The sequence below is a fragment of the Conger conger genome, chromosome 11 (genome assembly GCF_963514075.1).
Source record: "Conger conger chromosome 11, fConCon1.1, whole genome shotgun sequence".
Lineage (NCBI taxonomy): Eukaryota > Metazoa > Chordata > Actinopteri > Anguilliformes > Congridae > Conger > Conger conger.
Window position 1 is genome coordinate 36,520,362 of NC_083770.1, and position 17,982 is coordinate 36,538,343.

Genomic DNA, 17,982 nt, shown 5'->3' on the forward strand with positions numbered 1-17,982 from the left:
AAAATGCTCAAAGTTTAAAAGTTTAATGTATTCAAATTAAATCTACCAAGGAACTACATGAACATAAACATGGGTATTATGTAATACATTGCAACCCACTTTAAATAGCAGTGTTTCAACAATCAAACACTGCATGGGCAAAAAAATACATAAAAGACTTTAATCTCACAGTAACTAATGTTATTAGCATGGACAGTGCACATAATTGGTTCAACACAAGTGCTCAGAAAATCTGAAAATAAAACATGCAGTTCCATGGATTCATTGACAGTAGATGACACAATAATAATATGAACACAAAGAGCAATGTAATACATACATAAGTTATATACAGTTGAATTCAGTTTAATAAGGGGTGGTCTGTAGCGTAGTGGTTAGGGTAAATGACTGGGATACGCAAGGTCGGTGGTTCTAATCCCGGTGTAGCCACAATAAGATCCTCACAGCCGTTGGGCCCTTGAGCAAGGCCCTTAACCCTGCATTGCTCCAGGGGAGGATTGTCTCCTGCTTAGTCTAATCAACTGTACGTCGCTCTGGATAAGAGCGTCTGCCAAATGCCAATAATGTAATGTAATAAAGTTATGATCCAGTCTTTTCTTTGTCATCATTTGTTATTTAGCTGTCGCTTTTATCGAATGCGACTTACAGTTGATTAGACTAAGATGGAGACAATCCCGCCCCCGGAAGCAATGCGAAATGAAGGGCCTTGCTTGTGGGCTAACCCAACAAGCAGTGGGGATCTTACTGGAGCTTGAACCCCCAACCTTCCTGCAGGCTCCCAGTCATGTACCTTAGCCACCAGGCCGCAGGATGCCTCCCTATGCTTTTGATACTTCATGTGTAGTTGAAGCTTGAGGATAACCATGAGGTGTGTAAAGTATTGAGTAGGTAAGCACATTCTTCTTCAAGATTTAAATGCAACTAATGAGACTAATCCACATTATTAATACCTCACAGTTAACGTGCATGTGTTTGGATGAGGCCCACTAGACGTACAGTACAAAAATAATTCACTGAAAATTAATCTTAAAAATATTATATACTCTTCTTATGTTATTCAACGCTACCCTGTACATTCATTGGCAATCTTTAAATAAACTTCTAATGCAAGTAGAGCGATGTAATATCTGAAATAAGACAAGACATTTTGTATACTTCAGACATTTTGCAAGCAGTGCAATACTCACTCTGGCCTTTGCTGCTATTTTAGTCATGTAGCATTTTATTATTGTGAGGCCCTAGCTTGACCATAACCAGCACAGCAAGACAGAACGTTAGAAACAGCCTGCCCGATGTGTCCGGGAAGTCCTCTCAGAGATGTAAAGTTGCTCCCTTCAAAGGGCCAGGCAGGCGTGCGAAACTGGAGCCTATGTGCAGTCAGGAATGCAAAAGAGCTGTGGCCCCCGCCACTCCACCCACCCCATGGTGGCTCAATGCATCGGCCTATAGGAGAGTCCGCCACCGAGCGCCCTGCGCTTCAGCTCCGCCCACAGCAGCGTGCGTTCTCTCTGCGAGCCCTTCATGAACCCGCGGTTCTCCTGGGCTCGACGAGACAGGTATGGGATTACCTCGTTCACAGGCCCGTAAGGCACGTACTTGTACACGGGGAAACCAGCCTGACCTGTTCACACCAAAAAGGGACACACACACACAACATTACCTCAGATTACCCAGACTCCCCAGACAGCTGCCCCCTCTGTTTCATAACCACAGAGGCGCTATAGTACAGCAGAGATACTGAACTCCAGGTCCTGCAGCCCAGAGCGTCTGCAGGCATGACAACACCACATGATTTCACTAACTACCTTATCTGAACCAAGCAGGTAAAGTAAGGTAGTGTAATGTACGGTAGGAGCAAATATCTGCAGACACTGCGGCCCGCAGGACGTGGAGTTGAGTGGCACTATAGAAGAACTGTAGTGCCGATACAGAACGGCCGATGCAGCTGCATTATTCTCAATTCAAAGACATTTTATTTGTATAGTGTTTTCGAGGGAACTCGAGCAAAGATGCTTTATAAAATAACAGCAGGAAAAGTAGGCAAAAACCAGGCCTGAACCCTCCCCAGTGTGGGGTGACTTTTCAGATAATGCATCAAATTAAAATGTTACTTCAGCGGTAGAGAGACAGACTTCCTTTGTTAAGAATACGGAGCTGGTAACTCAGTGATTCTAAAGAATCTGCGGTTTTGCCACTCCGAGGGTTAAACATCTCACTGAAAGAGGAAAGCGAGACGCTGCAAATTCCCTGGGATTTGAGCACCTGGATAATGCTGATAGCTCCTGTAATTATTTCAGCCTAAGCTGTTTAAGACTCGTCAGAGGGTTAATACAGCGTGTTCACGTCAATGCGCTGAAGACATTAAACTACAGCTGGCTTAAGTGTTTCCTCAGACACAGTCTAATGCCCATTTATGACAGCGGACACATTTCCACCAGAGCGTAACGTAATCCGCTGTACATGCACTTGCGCTGCGATTCCATTTAAAGACGAGACCCTCAGAACTGCGCTCCACGTGTGCTCTCCCGTTACCTCCCACATGCGCTGGGGTTGGCACGAATCGCGGGCAGCGGTATTGGCGCTTCGCACGCCCACGCCGATTGGCCCGGGACGCGGCCACAGCGGCGGGCTCCGGATACGGGGGGAGCGGGAGAGACGAAAGGACGCAGGAGGAATACGGACACACACACAGCCTCGAGCGGTTTGCGCGTCTCACCGAGTGGGAAGCTGATCTGGTCGCACATCCCCAGGAGCTGGCCGAAGTAGACCTTCTTCTCCTTGGGTGTGAGACCCATCTCGTTCATCCTGTGTGCAACAAAGCGCACTGTTAAAGATGGGATAAGTGCACACCTCGTTTGGCACCGTTTTAGCTTTAAAACGCATCACTAAAGTACACACACGTGTGGGTGGAAGACTGACTAAACCAGGCTGAGTTAGGAAAGGGCTGCATCATTTAAGGCATTACATGACATTACATTACATTACAGTCATTTGGCGGACGCTCTTATCAGAGCGAAGTACAATAAAGTGCAAATCATAACCAGGGACAAGTGCGCTGAAAACCCTAGAGGGAAGTACAGTTCCAAGTGCTAGAGTGAACACATAGATAAAAACTTAAACCCTTAATAATCAGCAATATGACAGTTTTGGCAACTAGAACACTAAGAATAGTAAAATGAGTAAGTGTGCGTAAGTGTGATCATAACAGCATTTAGCTTACATGGCTGCATGGCCTTACCTCTGTATGGTAAACTTCACTGTGTCTTCATTGTGTGAGGCTACCATGACATTAGCCTTTCTGTTATGGTCGATCTCCTCTAACACGTAGTCCAGACACCTGAGAGAGACAGAGCAGGTACAATCCATCAAACACACCAAATCAATGGCCAACTTCCGTTGTCTTTTTCCATTTTGTTACATTTTCTTTTTTATATGGGCCTCTAAGATTATGTGAAATGTATTTCCAGATGATTTATGACTGTTTCTTTTAAGGCAACTAAGAATGGGATAGCAGCTTTGAGCTGAACTGAACCCAAGTGATTTCATTATTTTTTGTGAGGTAGCTCTCTAAGATTGAACCCTCTCGAGGCAGAACATTTCTTTGTGTTTAATTCCGCTTCTGCCAATCGCATAAGACACAGTCCTACCATGGGAAGAACGCAAGTTATATAAAGTCCATTTCCATTTCATAGTTCTGTGAAAACTCATATACAGATACAGTGAACTTAACATCTAATAATGCATTAAAAATGTTTTTATCTGATTTTGAGGATGTTCTTCAGGGGTTGCTTGACGGGGTGAAACCACGGTGATGATTTACGACGGCGTAATATTTGATATGTTTCAGTCAACAGTGGAGCAGCTGAAACGCCCAAATGAACTAAACTGATAAGACTTTGGAGTTATCTGTCCTTCCGAAGTAAAAGAAAGTAACAAAGGAAGAGAAACAAGCGGGTCTGGTTGTGGCAGAGTTTCTTTTCCCCCTCTTACTTGTGGTACATCCTGTTGGTGGCCTCGTAGTCAGGGTTAATGGGGTCCTCATAGCCGATCTCCTGGGCCCTGGTCCTCTCCTGGTACATGTAGGCCCCGCGCACCAGCTTGGCTCCGAAGTACCAGCCCTCGCGCCTCGACAGCTCCACGTCCAGGGACACGTTGTCGTAGGCCTCCTGCAGAGCCATGGGGAGCATTGCAGAGCCCAAATGGAGGAACAGGAAACTCACACAGGACCTTCTCTCACATTCAGGCTCATACACTTATGGGAATATAAGCCAACTTCCACAGCCAACTTGCTTTGTTAATAAACCAACTGCTGTCATTGGTGATACTGTGTAAGTGGAACCTGCTAGGGTCCAATCAAATTGCAGGGCACCAATCTTACAACATGTACCTTCCTATTAGAGACGAAGAGTAAAGAAAGGAGGCAAATGCAGTGTGCTTAGCTAAGAGTTTGGTGGAAGATGGGGGGCTCTCACCTTCAGGTAACACTGGTAGGTGTTGAAAATGACGGGTTTCTCCCTGTTGAAGACCCTCTGCATCTCCAGGGTGAGTCTGCTGATGGCCGGCTGGAAGTAGGTCTGTTCTGCGTCCACCATCAGCCTCACGCCGTGCTCCAGAGCGTGCTGCGAGACAGAGCGGCCGGTGAATAGTCACATTCCCAGGGTGCCCGTGTGGTCTGATACCGCCGTTCTGTTTGCTGACATTTCCCCGCGCAAACACCGGCTCTGGATCTCACACACACGCTTGACTGAGATGAAAGCGCCCGAAAATGTCAGCTCCAGTCAATTCAAAACAATCGACTGGGAGCGAATTTACCAAAGCGGCCTACGAAGGCCAGGTGGTGCAAAGTTGATACTGATCATTTCTCATATCCGTCAACAGCTTGGTTATTGCACCGTCTAAGTGCATTCCTCTATGACTGGGATCATCAAACCCTCAAATCCAAATCCGGCCCTGGTTTTCTTTTCTCCCGGGTAAGTAGCGCTACTGATTCGCCAGACTACCCTCACACCTGAGTGTAAACGGAGGGTGGAAAATCAGCAGTTCTTCACCCTCGAGGATTGTGAGTTGCTGATCCCTCCTCTATGAACTCTTGAGGGTTTTATCCTTGCCATTTGTAAATAAGCAGGGAAGTACTGGAATGTGCAATGCTCGGGCGGATATCGCACGACCACTACAATGTGACCTTTGTCCCTTGCCGCACCTTGGCCAGGATGTCTGTCCTCTGCAACATTCTCTTCATCTGCCTCTCCTCTTCCTCGGTGAACCTGCTGAGGAGTGGCTCCAGCTGTCCCGTCTAGAGGAGGAGAACAGGCACAGACTCGTTTAGTTAACCTCCCTCGGCACCTCAGCTCGGCATACGACACGCAAAATGGCCACCGTGCATCACCCGGACAGGTGTGAGTTCCACTTCCACCCTTTGGCTGTAGAGTGCAGCTCTGAGATCACAGAGAGCTCAATATGAACGCAATCCGTCGTTACTGAACTGGAAACACCCGGCCTGCCCTCGAGTAGAGTGTGTGGCGTGCTAAGCTTGGCGGATCACACTAAAATAACTCCCTGCACAACACTCCAGCATGTCCATTTCATTTCTTAAATCCGTAGGACTTAAGCAGGCAGTTCATGGACCCAGGGCAGATTAGGAAGATCAATGCCTACCTCCAGGTTTGGAACAACAAGCAGGTTTGATATCTTTGTCCTTTCATCTATCAGGCTGTTCCAGTCCAGCAGGTCAATGGTTCTGTCAGGTCAAAAGGAAAGCAGAACACAATTTCAAGCAAGAGGAAGGACAAACAGAACAATGTGGATTGCAAAACAAACTTTTTATGAACATGCACTTGGCTCAAGTGCCACTATCAGGTGCTACAATGCGTGCAGGTGATAAGCACTATCTGAAATGAGAGTACTAGTGCAAATGTGCTGATTAACTGTGCAATCCAGTTTAATTAAGCAATCCTTTTTACCCAGAGGATCCCAGCTTCTCTCCTGTAAACCAGTTTTGAATGTCCTCCTTGGCACCAAGTTTAATCAAAGTGTCCTACAAAAGAGGGGGAAACAGCGTTATGAGTCTTTAGACTAGGAGGGGGTTTAACCTGTGGTGATCCAAGGACCCCCACCCAGGGTCAAATATATCCAGGGGACCCTCATCAAAAGTTGAGACTATTGATAAAAGGTTTTGTAATGATCAGACCCCGTGTTGGAAAAGCAGACTTCAGACTATTTAGCTCACTATATACTGGAATAATAATATATGCCAGAACCCACACGGTATTCAGAGAAGAACTGTTGTGCCTTTAGCAAATGCGAACATTTTCCATGCAAGATGTGAATAAGCATATTCTATAAACATTTGTTTTACAAAAGAGCACTGTGAATGGAGATTGATGCTGGCCCTAAACCACTCTCTCAAAGGAGGTACACTGGCAAACATCATCAGGTTTATCAAGTTTTTTTCTGAAGTAAAAAAAAAAAAAACTCAGCTTTGCATAAATGTAAATGGGACATATTCTAATGTGATTAAACAAAGACAAGGGTGATGAGAGACAGGGCTGGAGCAGTGGTGATCAACTGTGAGATACACACACATACACGCACCCATATACACCCACATACACGCACTCACAAACACACACACATATATGCACACACACAGGTGCACACACACAAACACAAACACACACACATACAAATACACACACATACATGCATACACACGCAGGCGCGCACACACACACACACACACACACACACACACACACAGAACTGCCTACACCCTTCCAGGGCTCCACAGCCACCTCAAGAAAAACATTTCGGAGAACTGGATGAGACACGCACTCGCACTCACAAACACAACACACACACACAAACACACACACACACACACATACATACAAAGACACACACATACATGCACACACACACACAGAACTGCCTACACCCTTCGAGGGCTCCACAGCCACCGCAAGAAAAAAAATTCTGGAGGACTGGATGATACACGCACTCACACTCACAAAAACACACAGACATGAACTTTTAGAATCCTTCTTAAGTTCAAAATAGCATTGTGACAAATTGATATTTATAATGTATAAAATGTCAAACACTGTAAGCACATCGGCTTCTACTTAAAAGTACACATATTTCCCCCCCTGAATAAAATGAAAGTATTTCTCAAAGAAAAATGGAAAGTATTCAGGAGAATATGGTGTCAGGACAGCAGAATCCCTCCCCCTATTTCGACTCAAAACCCACCTTTTCAAACTCTACCTTAGTCCTCCCTCCTGATTTCGCCCGCCCCTCCTTTCTGTTATCCCTATCCTTGTCTAACCCCTGGTTTTGTAATCTTTTAAACTGGAAAAGCCCACTTCCTTCTAAAGTTTGTCTTCATTTCAGTGAAAGCCATTATATAATCCTGTTGAATAAAGTTTTGAATTGTTTGGAAGTTTTGTTTTTGTTTTTCATTCCAATATGAATTGTCAACAACTAATTTTTTAATTCATTTTTTAAAATGAATTAATTATGTATAAATACATTAACAGAGCTGTACAGATTAACTTCTCAGTAGTAGTTAGTTAACAACTACATTCAATGTACTTCACAATAAGGTCTCAGTTATTTTATTCTTATACTGGCGACAGTGTTATTTTGGTAATACAAAATCATTGCCTATGTATCTACAGTATATCCCGATTTAGATTACAGCCAATGTGTTCAGGAGGCAGAACTTCCAGTGATTGCTAGAGTGCCTGCTTTTACAGCCATTTCCTGCCATTAATTAGCCAATTATATGGCTGCTCCTTATCTCACAAAGTAATTCTGATAACGACTGTGCAAGTCAACACTACAATAAGGAAAAGCTACTTGTATCATTACGAATATACTGCATGTGCGATATGGTTTCATTACTTTCCAGTTAAGGGCCAAGATAAACTTCAAAAGGTAAAAAGGGACTTGGTGTACTTTTGCCAAACACATGAATAATTTTGAGCCTGCTCCTGCTTGAAGAACAGTTAAGAAGTTAACGGTGAACACAGTTCCGCCTGTAATGGCTGTTTTCATTGAGGAACCAATCACTGTTTAAGTTCACTAAAAGTTTAAATTAACAGTCAGGCAGCTACACCGCGCCTCTTGAAGATAATGCTTAAGGGTAGACGGTACAAGCTTGGGACTTTTGCCTCGCGCTGAGAAGGTTACGGCTGTGAAACGGCACAGTAAGTTCATGGGATGATTTTTAATAATGTCCTTCGGGGCTTGTTTGACCCTCGCTTGACCCTTCCCGTGATTGGTGCTGTAGGTGTTGACTTCATCAGTATTGCAGGCGAACAGCAGGTGTTCTGAACGCTGGGGGGGAGGGTTGTGCTAAGCATTTTTTTCCCGTAGACTCATCTGTAGCGAACCGTCACAATATCAGCACGGCCACCGCAAAATATCAAGTAGGTCAATAACCGGATGTATTTTACGAGATTTTGGCAACACGGTCATCACAGATGAACGTGATAAGCAAAAGTGAATTAGATAAGCAAAAGTTTACGCAACCAAAATTCTTTTGGATTCAAATACGTTTTTATACAGGAAGGATCTTGCCTGGTGCAATTGAGCAATACCACCAATAGGGCCAGAAATTGGGGTTTGCAGGACTTGTTGAAATCGCTTTATATTTGCCAATACACCAGACAAGCTCAGTAAAGTGGAGAAAAGTATTTGAATCCTAAATTATTACGTATTTGACCCAGGTCTGCCCTGATCGGCCACACCGGGGGGGGACATGACTCTACCTGCAGCTGCTCAAGCTCCAGTTTCTGCTCCAGGGCCTCCATTCCGGCTTTTCCCTGCTGAGCTGCCAGGAAGCTGAAGAACCGCCTCCACTTCACCAGCACCTCCGAGAACTGAAGCTGGAGGGGGGGGGGGGGGGGGATAAAGGTCACGTCTCAGAGCCCCAAACAAAAAACTTAAATCGACTGCCCACCTCTCCGCCCTGACTCACCAGGAACTGAGGCCGCCCCAGAGCTGTCATCTTAATGGCTGAGAAGCCATCTTGAGAGCTTCCACCTGGGTGTAATGAAAAGCTCTCGTTATTACATTTCAAAATGGGCACCAAAAGAAAAAGCGCACAGCCAAGCAAATTGTAGCAGTGGCAACAGGGCATTCTGGGGGCTGTTCACACAGCTGGTTCCTCTGACTCGGCAAACGTACCCATGGCAGTAATGGACAAGACACGACATCGACACGACATGGGGGCGTTTTAATTTCACTCTAAACCGTAATTAATGCACTGAATCCCACAGACATTCGCCTATAGATGATTTAAACAGGATATTTAATCCAGGGACAGACTGAAATGGCCTTACAGCCCATAACCTGCCCTGTGGAGGAGGCCCACCTGAAGCTTTGATACAGTTGAGGAAGGTCTCCATGTGGTGGTCGCACTTGGCCTCGTCGGCGTAAAAGTAGGTGCGGGCGCTGATCACGCCTCCTCTGCGGTCCCCAAACTGTCTGTGGGCCTTGTACTTTTTCTCGCGGTGGTCCTCACCTGAAGTCAAAGGGCATGGGCAACAGGTCAGCCGGTGACAAGAACTGAGCTGAAATGAATATAACAAACAATTGTCCTTAACTTTGACTTAAAACTAAATGCAAATCTGCACTGGTTTCTTCACAAACAGTTTGGAGAGTGCAGAAATTACAACTTGCCAAACTGTCTGTGTAGAAGTGTAATACTTGCGTTTATTTGTAAATCAAACTTAAGGACAAATATAGACTGAATACCGAATAAAGCTCCACCAGCACACCACGAAAAAAAAGACCACACCAGATGTACAAAACCCCAACCTTTTTCAGTCCTGCACCGATTCCCACAGAACTGATCCATCAATGTTTCCTCAATTCATAACTGACAAAATCAGACAAATCCAATATGTTAAACACTGCCTTCTTGGTGTGTTTCTCAGTGTGGGAACCGAGTAAAGAAATCAAGAGGTCATAATGGACAGTTCCACAGACAACCGGTGCCATGACGGTTTAAAATGGAAAGAATGTTTAAAAGGGAAGAAGAGAAGGAACAACCCAGACATGTTAACCAAACATCAAGTAATCTTTAACCAACCACTCCACATTAAGCCACAGAAATACTTTACTAAAACAACACATCTGGCAGTGAATGTTTTAGCTTTCCTGTACATGGTTCTTCCTCGGTTATGTGGTACTCTCTACCAGTATCTGCAATACAGAAAAGTGGGTAATTCTCTAAGTGTTTCAAGTCACATTTATGGTAGAAGTTACTCACTTACAAGCCCCTCCAAAAGTACTGGAACAGCAAGGCCAATTCCTTCGTTTTTGCAATAGACTGAATACATTTAGGGTTGAAATAAAAAGATAAACACGAGACAAGAGTTGCAGCTTTTATTTCCTGGTATTTACACCTAGATCTGTTAAACTACTTACAACATAGCACCTATGGTATCAGACCACCCAATTCTTAGGTGAGCAAAAGTATTGGAACAAAGGGTATTTAAGTAAATAAAATTAAATAACACTTCATATTTCGTAGCATATCCCTTGCTTGCAATAACTGCATCAAGCATGTGACCCGTTGACATCACAAAACTGTTGCATTGTTCTTTTGTGTGTGTGTGTGTGTGGGGGGGGTCCCTTCAATCTCCTCTTCAGGAGGTGAAATGCAAGCTCAGTTGGGTTAAGGTCAGGTGATTGACTTGGCCAGTACAAAACCTTCTACTTTTTCTTCCTAATGAAGTCCTTTGTTGTGTTGGGTCATTGTCTTGCTGCATGATGAGGTTCCTCCCAATTAGTTTGGACACATTTCTCTGTAAGTTGGCAGACAGAATGCTTTTCTTCTTCTGAATTAATCCTGCTACTACCATCATGAGTTACATTATTAATAAAGATTAATAGCCATGATACTTTTTCCACCGTGCTTCACAGATGAGCTTGTATGCTTTAGATCATGAGCAGATCCCTTCTTTCTCCACACTTAATCTTGGTCTCATCAGTCCATAAAACTTTGTTCCAGAACTTCTGTCGCTCATCTCTGTACTTCTTCGCTAATTGTAATCATGTCTTCCGATTCTTACTACTGATGAGTGGTTTGCATCTTGTGGTATAGCCTCTATATTTCTGCTCTCTAACTGTTCTTTGAATATTTGATTGAGATACCTTCACCCCTGCCCTGTGGAGATTGTTTGTGATGTCACTGCCTGATGTTTTGGGGTTTTTCTTCACAGCTGTCACAATGTTTCTGCTATCATCTGCTGCTGTTTTCCTTGGTTGACCTGTTTGATGTCTGTTGCTCAGCACACCAGCAGTTTCTTTCCTTGTCAGGACATTCCAAGTTGTTAAGCTATCTCCAATGTTTGTCTAATGGCTCTGATCGATTTCCTCTCATTTCTAAGCTTCAAAATGGAAGACAGCTCTCTGGTCTTCATGTTGTTTTATCTATTTTAACACAAATGCTCACAGGCAGAACCCAAGGCCAAAACCAAGAGTAGACATTCATAACTATTTATTATTGAACCAATCAATCTAACAGGACACATCTGGGCAACAAGAAACACCTGTCAGTCACATGTTCCAATACGTTTGTTCACCTAAAAATTATGTGATACATAAGGTGATATGTTCACTTGTCGACAGGGGAAATTACCTTTCTGTTCCAATACTTTTGGTGGGGATTGTATGTGCCATGTGTGACTTATTAAAGATGGTCTGGAAAGCAGTTTCTGCTAAAAGTAAATTATTGTTTAGTATTACTGTATTGAATGTAAGTGATTACACCAACCAAAGACACACAAGTGGTAAAGAAACTGCTTACCTTTACTCTCTCTCTCTGCCTCAGATACACATGACCTGAAAGGAGGGGGGGGGGGGGGAGAGAAATTGATTAGCTGGGGTTGCTGTCGTTTGGTAACTACATGACAAAATTGTGGAAAAACATGTTATGAAACCTGGCAAGTGAATGTTTTAACTGCCATACAGGCGGCAGCGTTAGGTAACCAGGTTCTACAAAGCGTTTTTCCATGGCCAGCTAAAACGGGCTCAGCTCTTTTTCAACAGCGTGTTGACATTGTCAAAGAGGGAGGCGGAACCTTAGCCTCCGCTGCCTGCTCAGATGGTCGCCCCCAGTAACCTGACCCTGGGCCACGCCCACCCCTGCGGCTGACCACTCCCTCACCCAAGCATGCAGGACATTGCGTCTGACCTGCAGCTTTTGGCTGTTCCCTGGGAACGTGGGCCTGACATGTGCAGGCTGCAGAGTGCATCCACATCTAATTTTACAGAGAGGCATGTCAGCATGACTGCTGAGGGTGACCCCAGGTCAGGAATTCAACCTTTCCCCAAACACACACACTCACACACGCACACACATGCAGGAGAACCCTTCTCTACTGAAAGGTTATGTGACTTTGACACACAGATCACTAGCATATTTCCAGCAAATTCGTATCTGTGGTTTCTGGTTTCTCTATGTGGAAACAGAGCTGTCCGGTAAAGACAGGCCATTGTGTAATGCGCTGATAAATGATTAAAACGGGCTTCAGAGTCTGAGCAGACGAGGAGAGACTGCTGGGCATTCCTTTCACACAAAAAATACAAAATAAAGAACACACATGGAAGGGAGTCAATGTGGAACATCAACATTAGAATTAAATTGAATTATGTTTCACTGTCTGTGGGTAGGGTAACATGTATAATGAAAAATAGACAGGACCCTGGTGTAAAATCTAGCTATGACCAGCTTGAAATACCAGCTACCAGCAGTTTCAAAAAATAGCTTGAGCTGGTCAAACCATGTTGAGTATAGCTGGTCTAACCAGTCAACCAGCTACCAGCTCTGTTTCAAAACATACCATGAGCAGTTTTTTTTTTCCCAGAAGAGAGATGCAACATGTCACCATGCCCTCTACCTGGCAAACAAACAAAATGGCCAGCCTGGTCACGACCAACTTTCTTCCTCGACCCACTGCTGCGCACAGCACATACACGATAAAGGGACTGTGCAAATTGTCCGCTGTGCTATCTTATTTTAGCCACTAAATTCACTGCACGTCCTCTGCTCTTATAATCTCATTTTAATCCCACCCATGACACCATTCCCTCATGGAAACATTCCCTGTGACTGGCGCTTATCACTGGAGAAGTAGCTTGCCCAGACTGGCCCATAGCGGTTCCACACTTGACTGCTGTAATGACGCAGCGCTTCTTACGTTAAATTACTTCTGAGCTACATAACTCCCCTATGAATGGGGCCTCTTAAAATTCCATGCCTGTAATTAACTACTGTGTGCTTTTCCTTGTCTTTGTTACTTTATTACTCCCCTGCTATAAAATCCTGCTATGACCAGCTCTAGGTCACCAGGTACCAGCATTTCAAAACATAGCTTGAGCTGGTCAAAGCATGTTGAGCAGGGAGGAGCTGGTCTGAGCTGGTCTGAGCTGGTCAAACTGCTACCAGCTGTTTCAAAACCTTGCTGTTTTCTTCATCAGGGTCAGTTTACTGCTGAATGGGTCACATATGTTATGTAAAGCAAGGTTAAATATCATGCTCGATACATGATTGGCCATTCCCTCTCTACGTGCACCTGGCGGTTCAGCTGCACGTTCACGCCTGTTTTCCGTTCTGGTTCCTCAGTGGTGGAATGACTTGCCTACCACTGTCAGGACAGTACGAATCCCTCCCCCTATTTCGACGCAGACTCAAAACCCACCTTTTCAAACTCTACCTTAGTCCTCCCTCCTGATTTCCCCTGCCCCTCCTTTCTGTTATGCCTATCCTTGTCTAACCCCCCCCCCCCCAAAAAAAAAAAATAATAATAATTGCACTAATGACGACGACTATATTTATTTCATGTGTATTTTGCTAGTTCTGGATGTGATGCTTTGACTTATGGTAGAACCTATGCACTTGTAAATCGCTTTGGATTAAAAGTGTCTGCCAAATGACAAAAATGTAAATGTAAATGTAGATATTGTCTTCATTTGTACATTTGAATGCCTAGGAACTGTGTCTGCTGCTAAACTATTATTATTATTATTATTATTATTATTATTATTATGATTAGTGAGGTTTCATTCTGGTCACAGGAGGTTAAAAAATCTTATCACAAATCTTATGTGTTCATTAGAACTGACATAAGTGATTCCCAGTGTGAATCGTCTTGCATTGTTTCCAGATTGAGATTGAAGAAGAAACTAACTCTACAGAAAGTACACTTCATGAGAACATTCTAGAGTACTCAGTCATATTATTGTTACCCAGCCTATTTGTTTAACACAAAGTGAAACAAAGCAAGCATTTAAATCCCCTGTTCTCCCAACATGACACAGCTGAATTTAAGGATTAATGTTTAAAGAACAATAATGTACAACAAACATACAACATTATTTCATTCATATCTCCTGAAAATACACAAGCAAATGAAAATTTAAGATGAAGAGCCTATTCATTCATTGCTAGTTTGCATGCTTGCACACACACGCACACACACAGACGCAGTTACATTCTTCACTGGTCAGCCAGGAACTCCTTCAAAACATGTTACATAACATTTCCCAGGATTGCTGCAACAACCCTTCTGGCATTCTGCTTCTCTTGTGTTTCTCATGTGACAGCATGCCAACAAACCCCACACCAGCCAATCAGACGAGGAGGGCCTTGGCTTTACTGGCCAATCGGGCTTGAGTTTTCTGTTTACTCTCAAATTACATCTAATCTAATGTGCCACACTGTGTGCACTGCAGTCCTGAACTGAACCATTAATGCAAATTAAACAAATATACATAACATATATATGTATATTTGATATCCAATGGAGGCAATGGTGTTTACAAAACCCAAAAGTAAAGTATGTGTATATCACAGAAAGGGTATCAGCAACTGGGCTGGTATGAGGTACGGATTGTAATGTGCATTAGCAGGCTATTTCAAATTGCTGACTTCTATCTTGTCTATTTCTGGGTAGTAAGGGGTTAGCTAATGTGAACGGGAACTCACTCCATCTCCTTGGTCTCTGCTTCCTCCTGAGTCAAGTCTTCCTCCACGCTATAGTCCAGCACAGAGCCCACCCCATAGGCCTCGTTCCTCTGGATCAGAGGCTTGATGGTCTCATGGTTCTCCCCAGCCACAAACTGACCGTAGAATGTCATCTTCATCATCTGCTCAAAGGCCTTCTGGCCCAAGACCTTCTTGCTAAAGTCCATTAACTATGACGGAAACAGAACACAGGGGAGTCTCAGTTGAAGCTCGAAAAGGGGAGATATGTTTTAAAATGAGATAAGCAGACAAATTATGCAAATACAGAAAGTACTACGTCTGTACTCTATGTATGTACTGAACCAAATGGCATGCAGTCGCTCAGTGCTTTCAGCCAATTGCAGGCGCAGTCAGTTAATTCCCTATCTTGACTGTACCCATAAACAGACATTTGGAAAGAAAACACTACTTTCAAATAACCTGTTCTACTTCACGTCATTCTTTTGAAGAGACACACCCTGTTTATGTGGCTTACAGCCATTATAACACAGCAGCTCATTGTATCTATTCTAAACTTGAGCGTTGGTTTTGTTTATAAAGCACTAGAACACAGTAATATGATAATTGAATGGTTCAGCATCTGTGGCAATAATAGGCTACTGCGTGTTCTTGGCTTAAAAGCCATTTACAGTCACTGGGAACGTAGCCAAACACTGTCCTAAACGCAGCGGTAATTTCACATTATCAATAGGACCATGACAGCCTAGGGCCGGATGGGTACGCCGATAGCCCAGCTTTAGTTGATGGAGCATTACATCGCTACGAATCTTGTTAGGGAAGACGAGCAAATTCAGTAATACTTCTCAACAATGCGATTTTATTCTATTAGGCCTACTTTTTCATTTTATTTTATTATTGCGTTTTTTTTTGTTGTTGTTACGGATTACCTACGGATGCCTACATCTTTAGGCAAGTTTTCACAACCACTGCTTACTCCATGGAATGAAAGTGTCACGCGGGCAGATGTATTCATTTAGGCTACTGGTGTAACGTTAGCCTTGCAGACTACACATGGTGAAGGCGATAGTTTTACTGTAATCCCCAAGCACTAGAAATTCGTTCAAACGAATTCTGCACACTTTTCGATAACAATTATTGAAGGACACATTTTGGTCTAAAATTCACCAACTGGCAAAAGGCGCGATGCGCCAGAATCCACGGCAATTACCTCCTTGTTCTTGTCGACCAGGAAGTCATAAGTGCAAAGTTTGAAAACCAATAAACTTCTGAGCAGCTCGAGGGAAGTTTTGCTCTTGTAGGCATCTTCGGTATTTTCAAAGTCAACGGCGATCTTGCTGTTCGGCGGAGCGTCGACGCTTTTTGTTTGGCTAATGAGATCTATTTTTTCTGCGTCTATAGACACTGTACAGGTAGAATCACTTGGTTCATCACTCTGTTTCGTTGAAGCTAAGGTTGACCTCAGTCGTCCGCCCGAATACAAAGTCAGCCTCCTTACGTTAAACTCGGAACTTGCCCTGCCAAAAGTCGACGCTATTTTAGCGTAAGACATTGCTTTTTAAGAAATCGGATAACAGAGATCGAAGATGGTCTTTGAAATAGTTGGATCCAGAAACTTCCGAAGAAAGAGTACTGCACACGTTGAAAGATGCTCGGGACAGATATATCCAATTCTTGGCAGGCACATTGTGTACTGGGCCAGTAGGGACCGCCCATTTGTAAAGTATAATAAGCTCAAACACGGATTGGTGCAAAACCGCTGACGACATAAACCGAATTATTAACAAAGATGAAAAAACATGTAACAACACTAACTTGTTTCTAATGGAATGTGTATTTCTTTTTTTACGTAAAAGAGTATACTGATGGAATGCACCATGCTGATGTTATGTTCTGTGACGCCTTTTTTACTGGTACCCCCTTTTTACTATATCAGGATACTGTATTTGTTAATAAATAAGAAATAGCCTAGGCATACTGCATTTATGTCTCTGAGGCTAGTAGCCGATGTCCCATCAACTCACCTAACTTGGCAGATTGAATACCAGTCTTCCTGCCTGACTCATACGATTGTTTGACTTATGACAGAGTCATAAGTCAAACAATCCAGTCGGCCAGAAATAAACTACAACGGATCAAGGAAATAAACTCTTAAAATAAAAAATAAAAAGGTGTGTACAAACGCAGGAATTACTTGTAGGCTATTCTCCCAGCATCTGTTTATGGTGGCAGTTAACACCTGTGAAATGTTAAAAAGGGCATTTTTCCCTAACAATTTATCAAAATTAACATTTGACTTAAAATATTGGGGTGGATTTCCCAGCACAAGGGAGCATGTGACACAATGAAGACGCATTTTTACAAACCTAAATGGTGGCATAATAGCAGGATTCAGCTTATGATGAGTTTAAGAGGCACAGAGCCAAGAAGAAGGATGAGTTGGTGATTTTTTAAATTGTATTCAGCATAGGCAAGGGGGGGATTTTTGGCACCAGGATGAGATCTCACATTGGGTCCCAAGACAATCCCATATGTTTTTTTTTGTTTTGTTTTGTTTTGTTTTGTTTTTGTTTTTATGGGGATCCCCCATACAGCTAAGACCAGCTGGGATTCTAAGATGGTTTAAGATGGGTTAAGCTGTGCTATCGACACTGCTAGCTGCTCATAGCTGGTCGGTGGCTGGTCAAAGCTGGTCTATAGCTGGACAAAGCTGGTTAAAGCTGGTTAAGCTGGCATAGTAAGCTGGTGCACTGTGACTTGCTCTACAAGTAGTGTTCTGTATCACTTTATCTTACATTTTGGTGGTAATAGTGAAAAAATATATAAGCTAGGCAGCAAGAACTTTGGTTAAATAATAACAATAGTAATAATAATGTTATTTAATAGACCTTGTGAGAATTTGTGTATTTTTTGTTTATGTCATCCTAACTTGCTCCAGCTCAGCCATCTTCTTTGTTTCCATCACAGAAGGGGGAAGTGTCCAAATC

General features: G+C 43.4%; 1 protein-coding gene across 3 annotated transcripts; it reads right to left on the reverse strand.

Annotated features, from left to right (window-relative positions):
- Positions 1 to 7: 7 nt before the first annotated feature.
- prodhb (proline dehydrogenase (oxidase) 1b) lies at positions 8 to 16,672 on the reverse strand. Of its 3 annotated transcripts, none has more exons than XM_061259834.1 (15): positions 16,206 to 16,672; positions 14,999 to 15,207; positions 11,819 to 11,853; positions 10,171 to 10,209; positions 9,377 to 9,526; positions 8,981 to 9,045; positions 8,772 to 8,888; positions 5,961 to 6,034; positions 5,656 to 5,737; positions 5,201 to 5,293; positions 4,473 to 4,619; positions 3,991 to 4,166; positions 3,239 to 3,337; positions 2,717 to 2,805; positions 8 to 1,621 (listed from the first exon to the last, which is right to left on the reverse strand). In XM_061259834.1, the coding sequence occupies exons 1-15, from the start codon at positions 16,545 to 16,547 to the stop codon at positions 1,431 to 1,433; spliced, it is 1,908 nt and encodes a 635-aa protein (XP_061115818.1). In that variant the 5' UTR covers positions 16,548 to 16,672; the 3' UTR covers positions 8 to 1,430. The 3 variants fall into 3 exon arrangements, with proteins under 3 accessions (XP_061115818.1, XP_061115817.1, XP_061115819.1); XM_061259833.1 differs by having other exon boundaries at positions 9,377 to 9,525; positions 10,164 to 10,209; XM_061259835.1 differs by lacking the exon at positions 10,171 to 10,209.
- Positions 16,673 to 17,982: the final 1,310 nt, after the last annotated feature.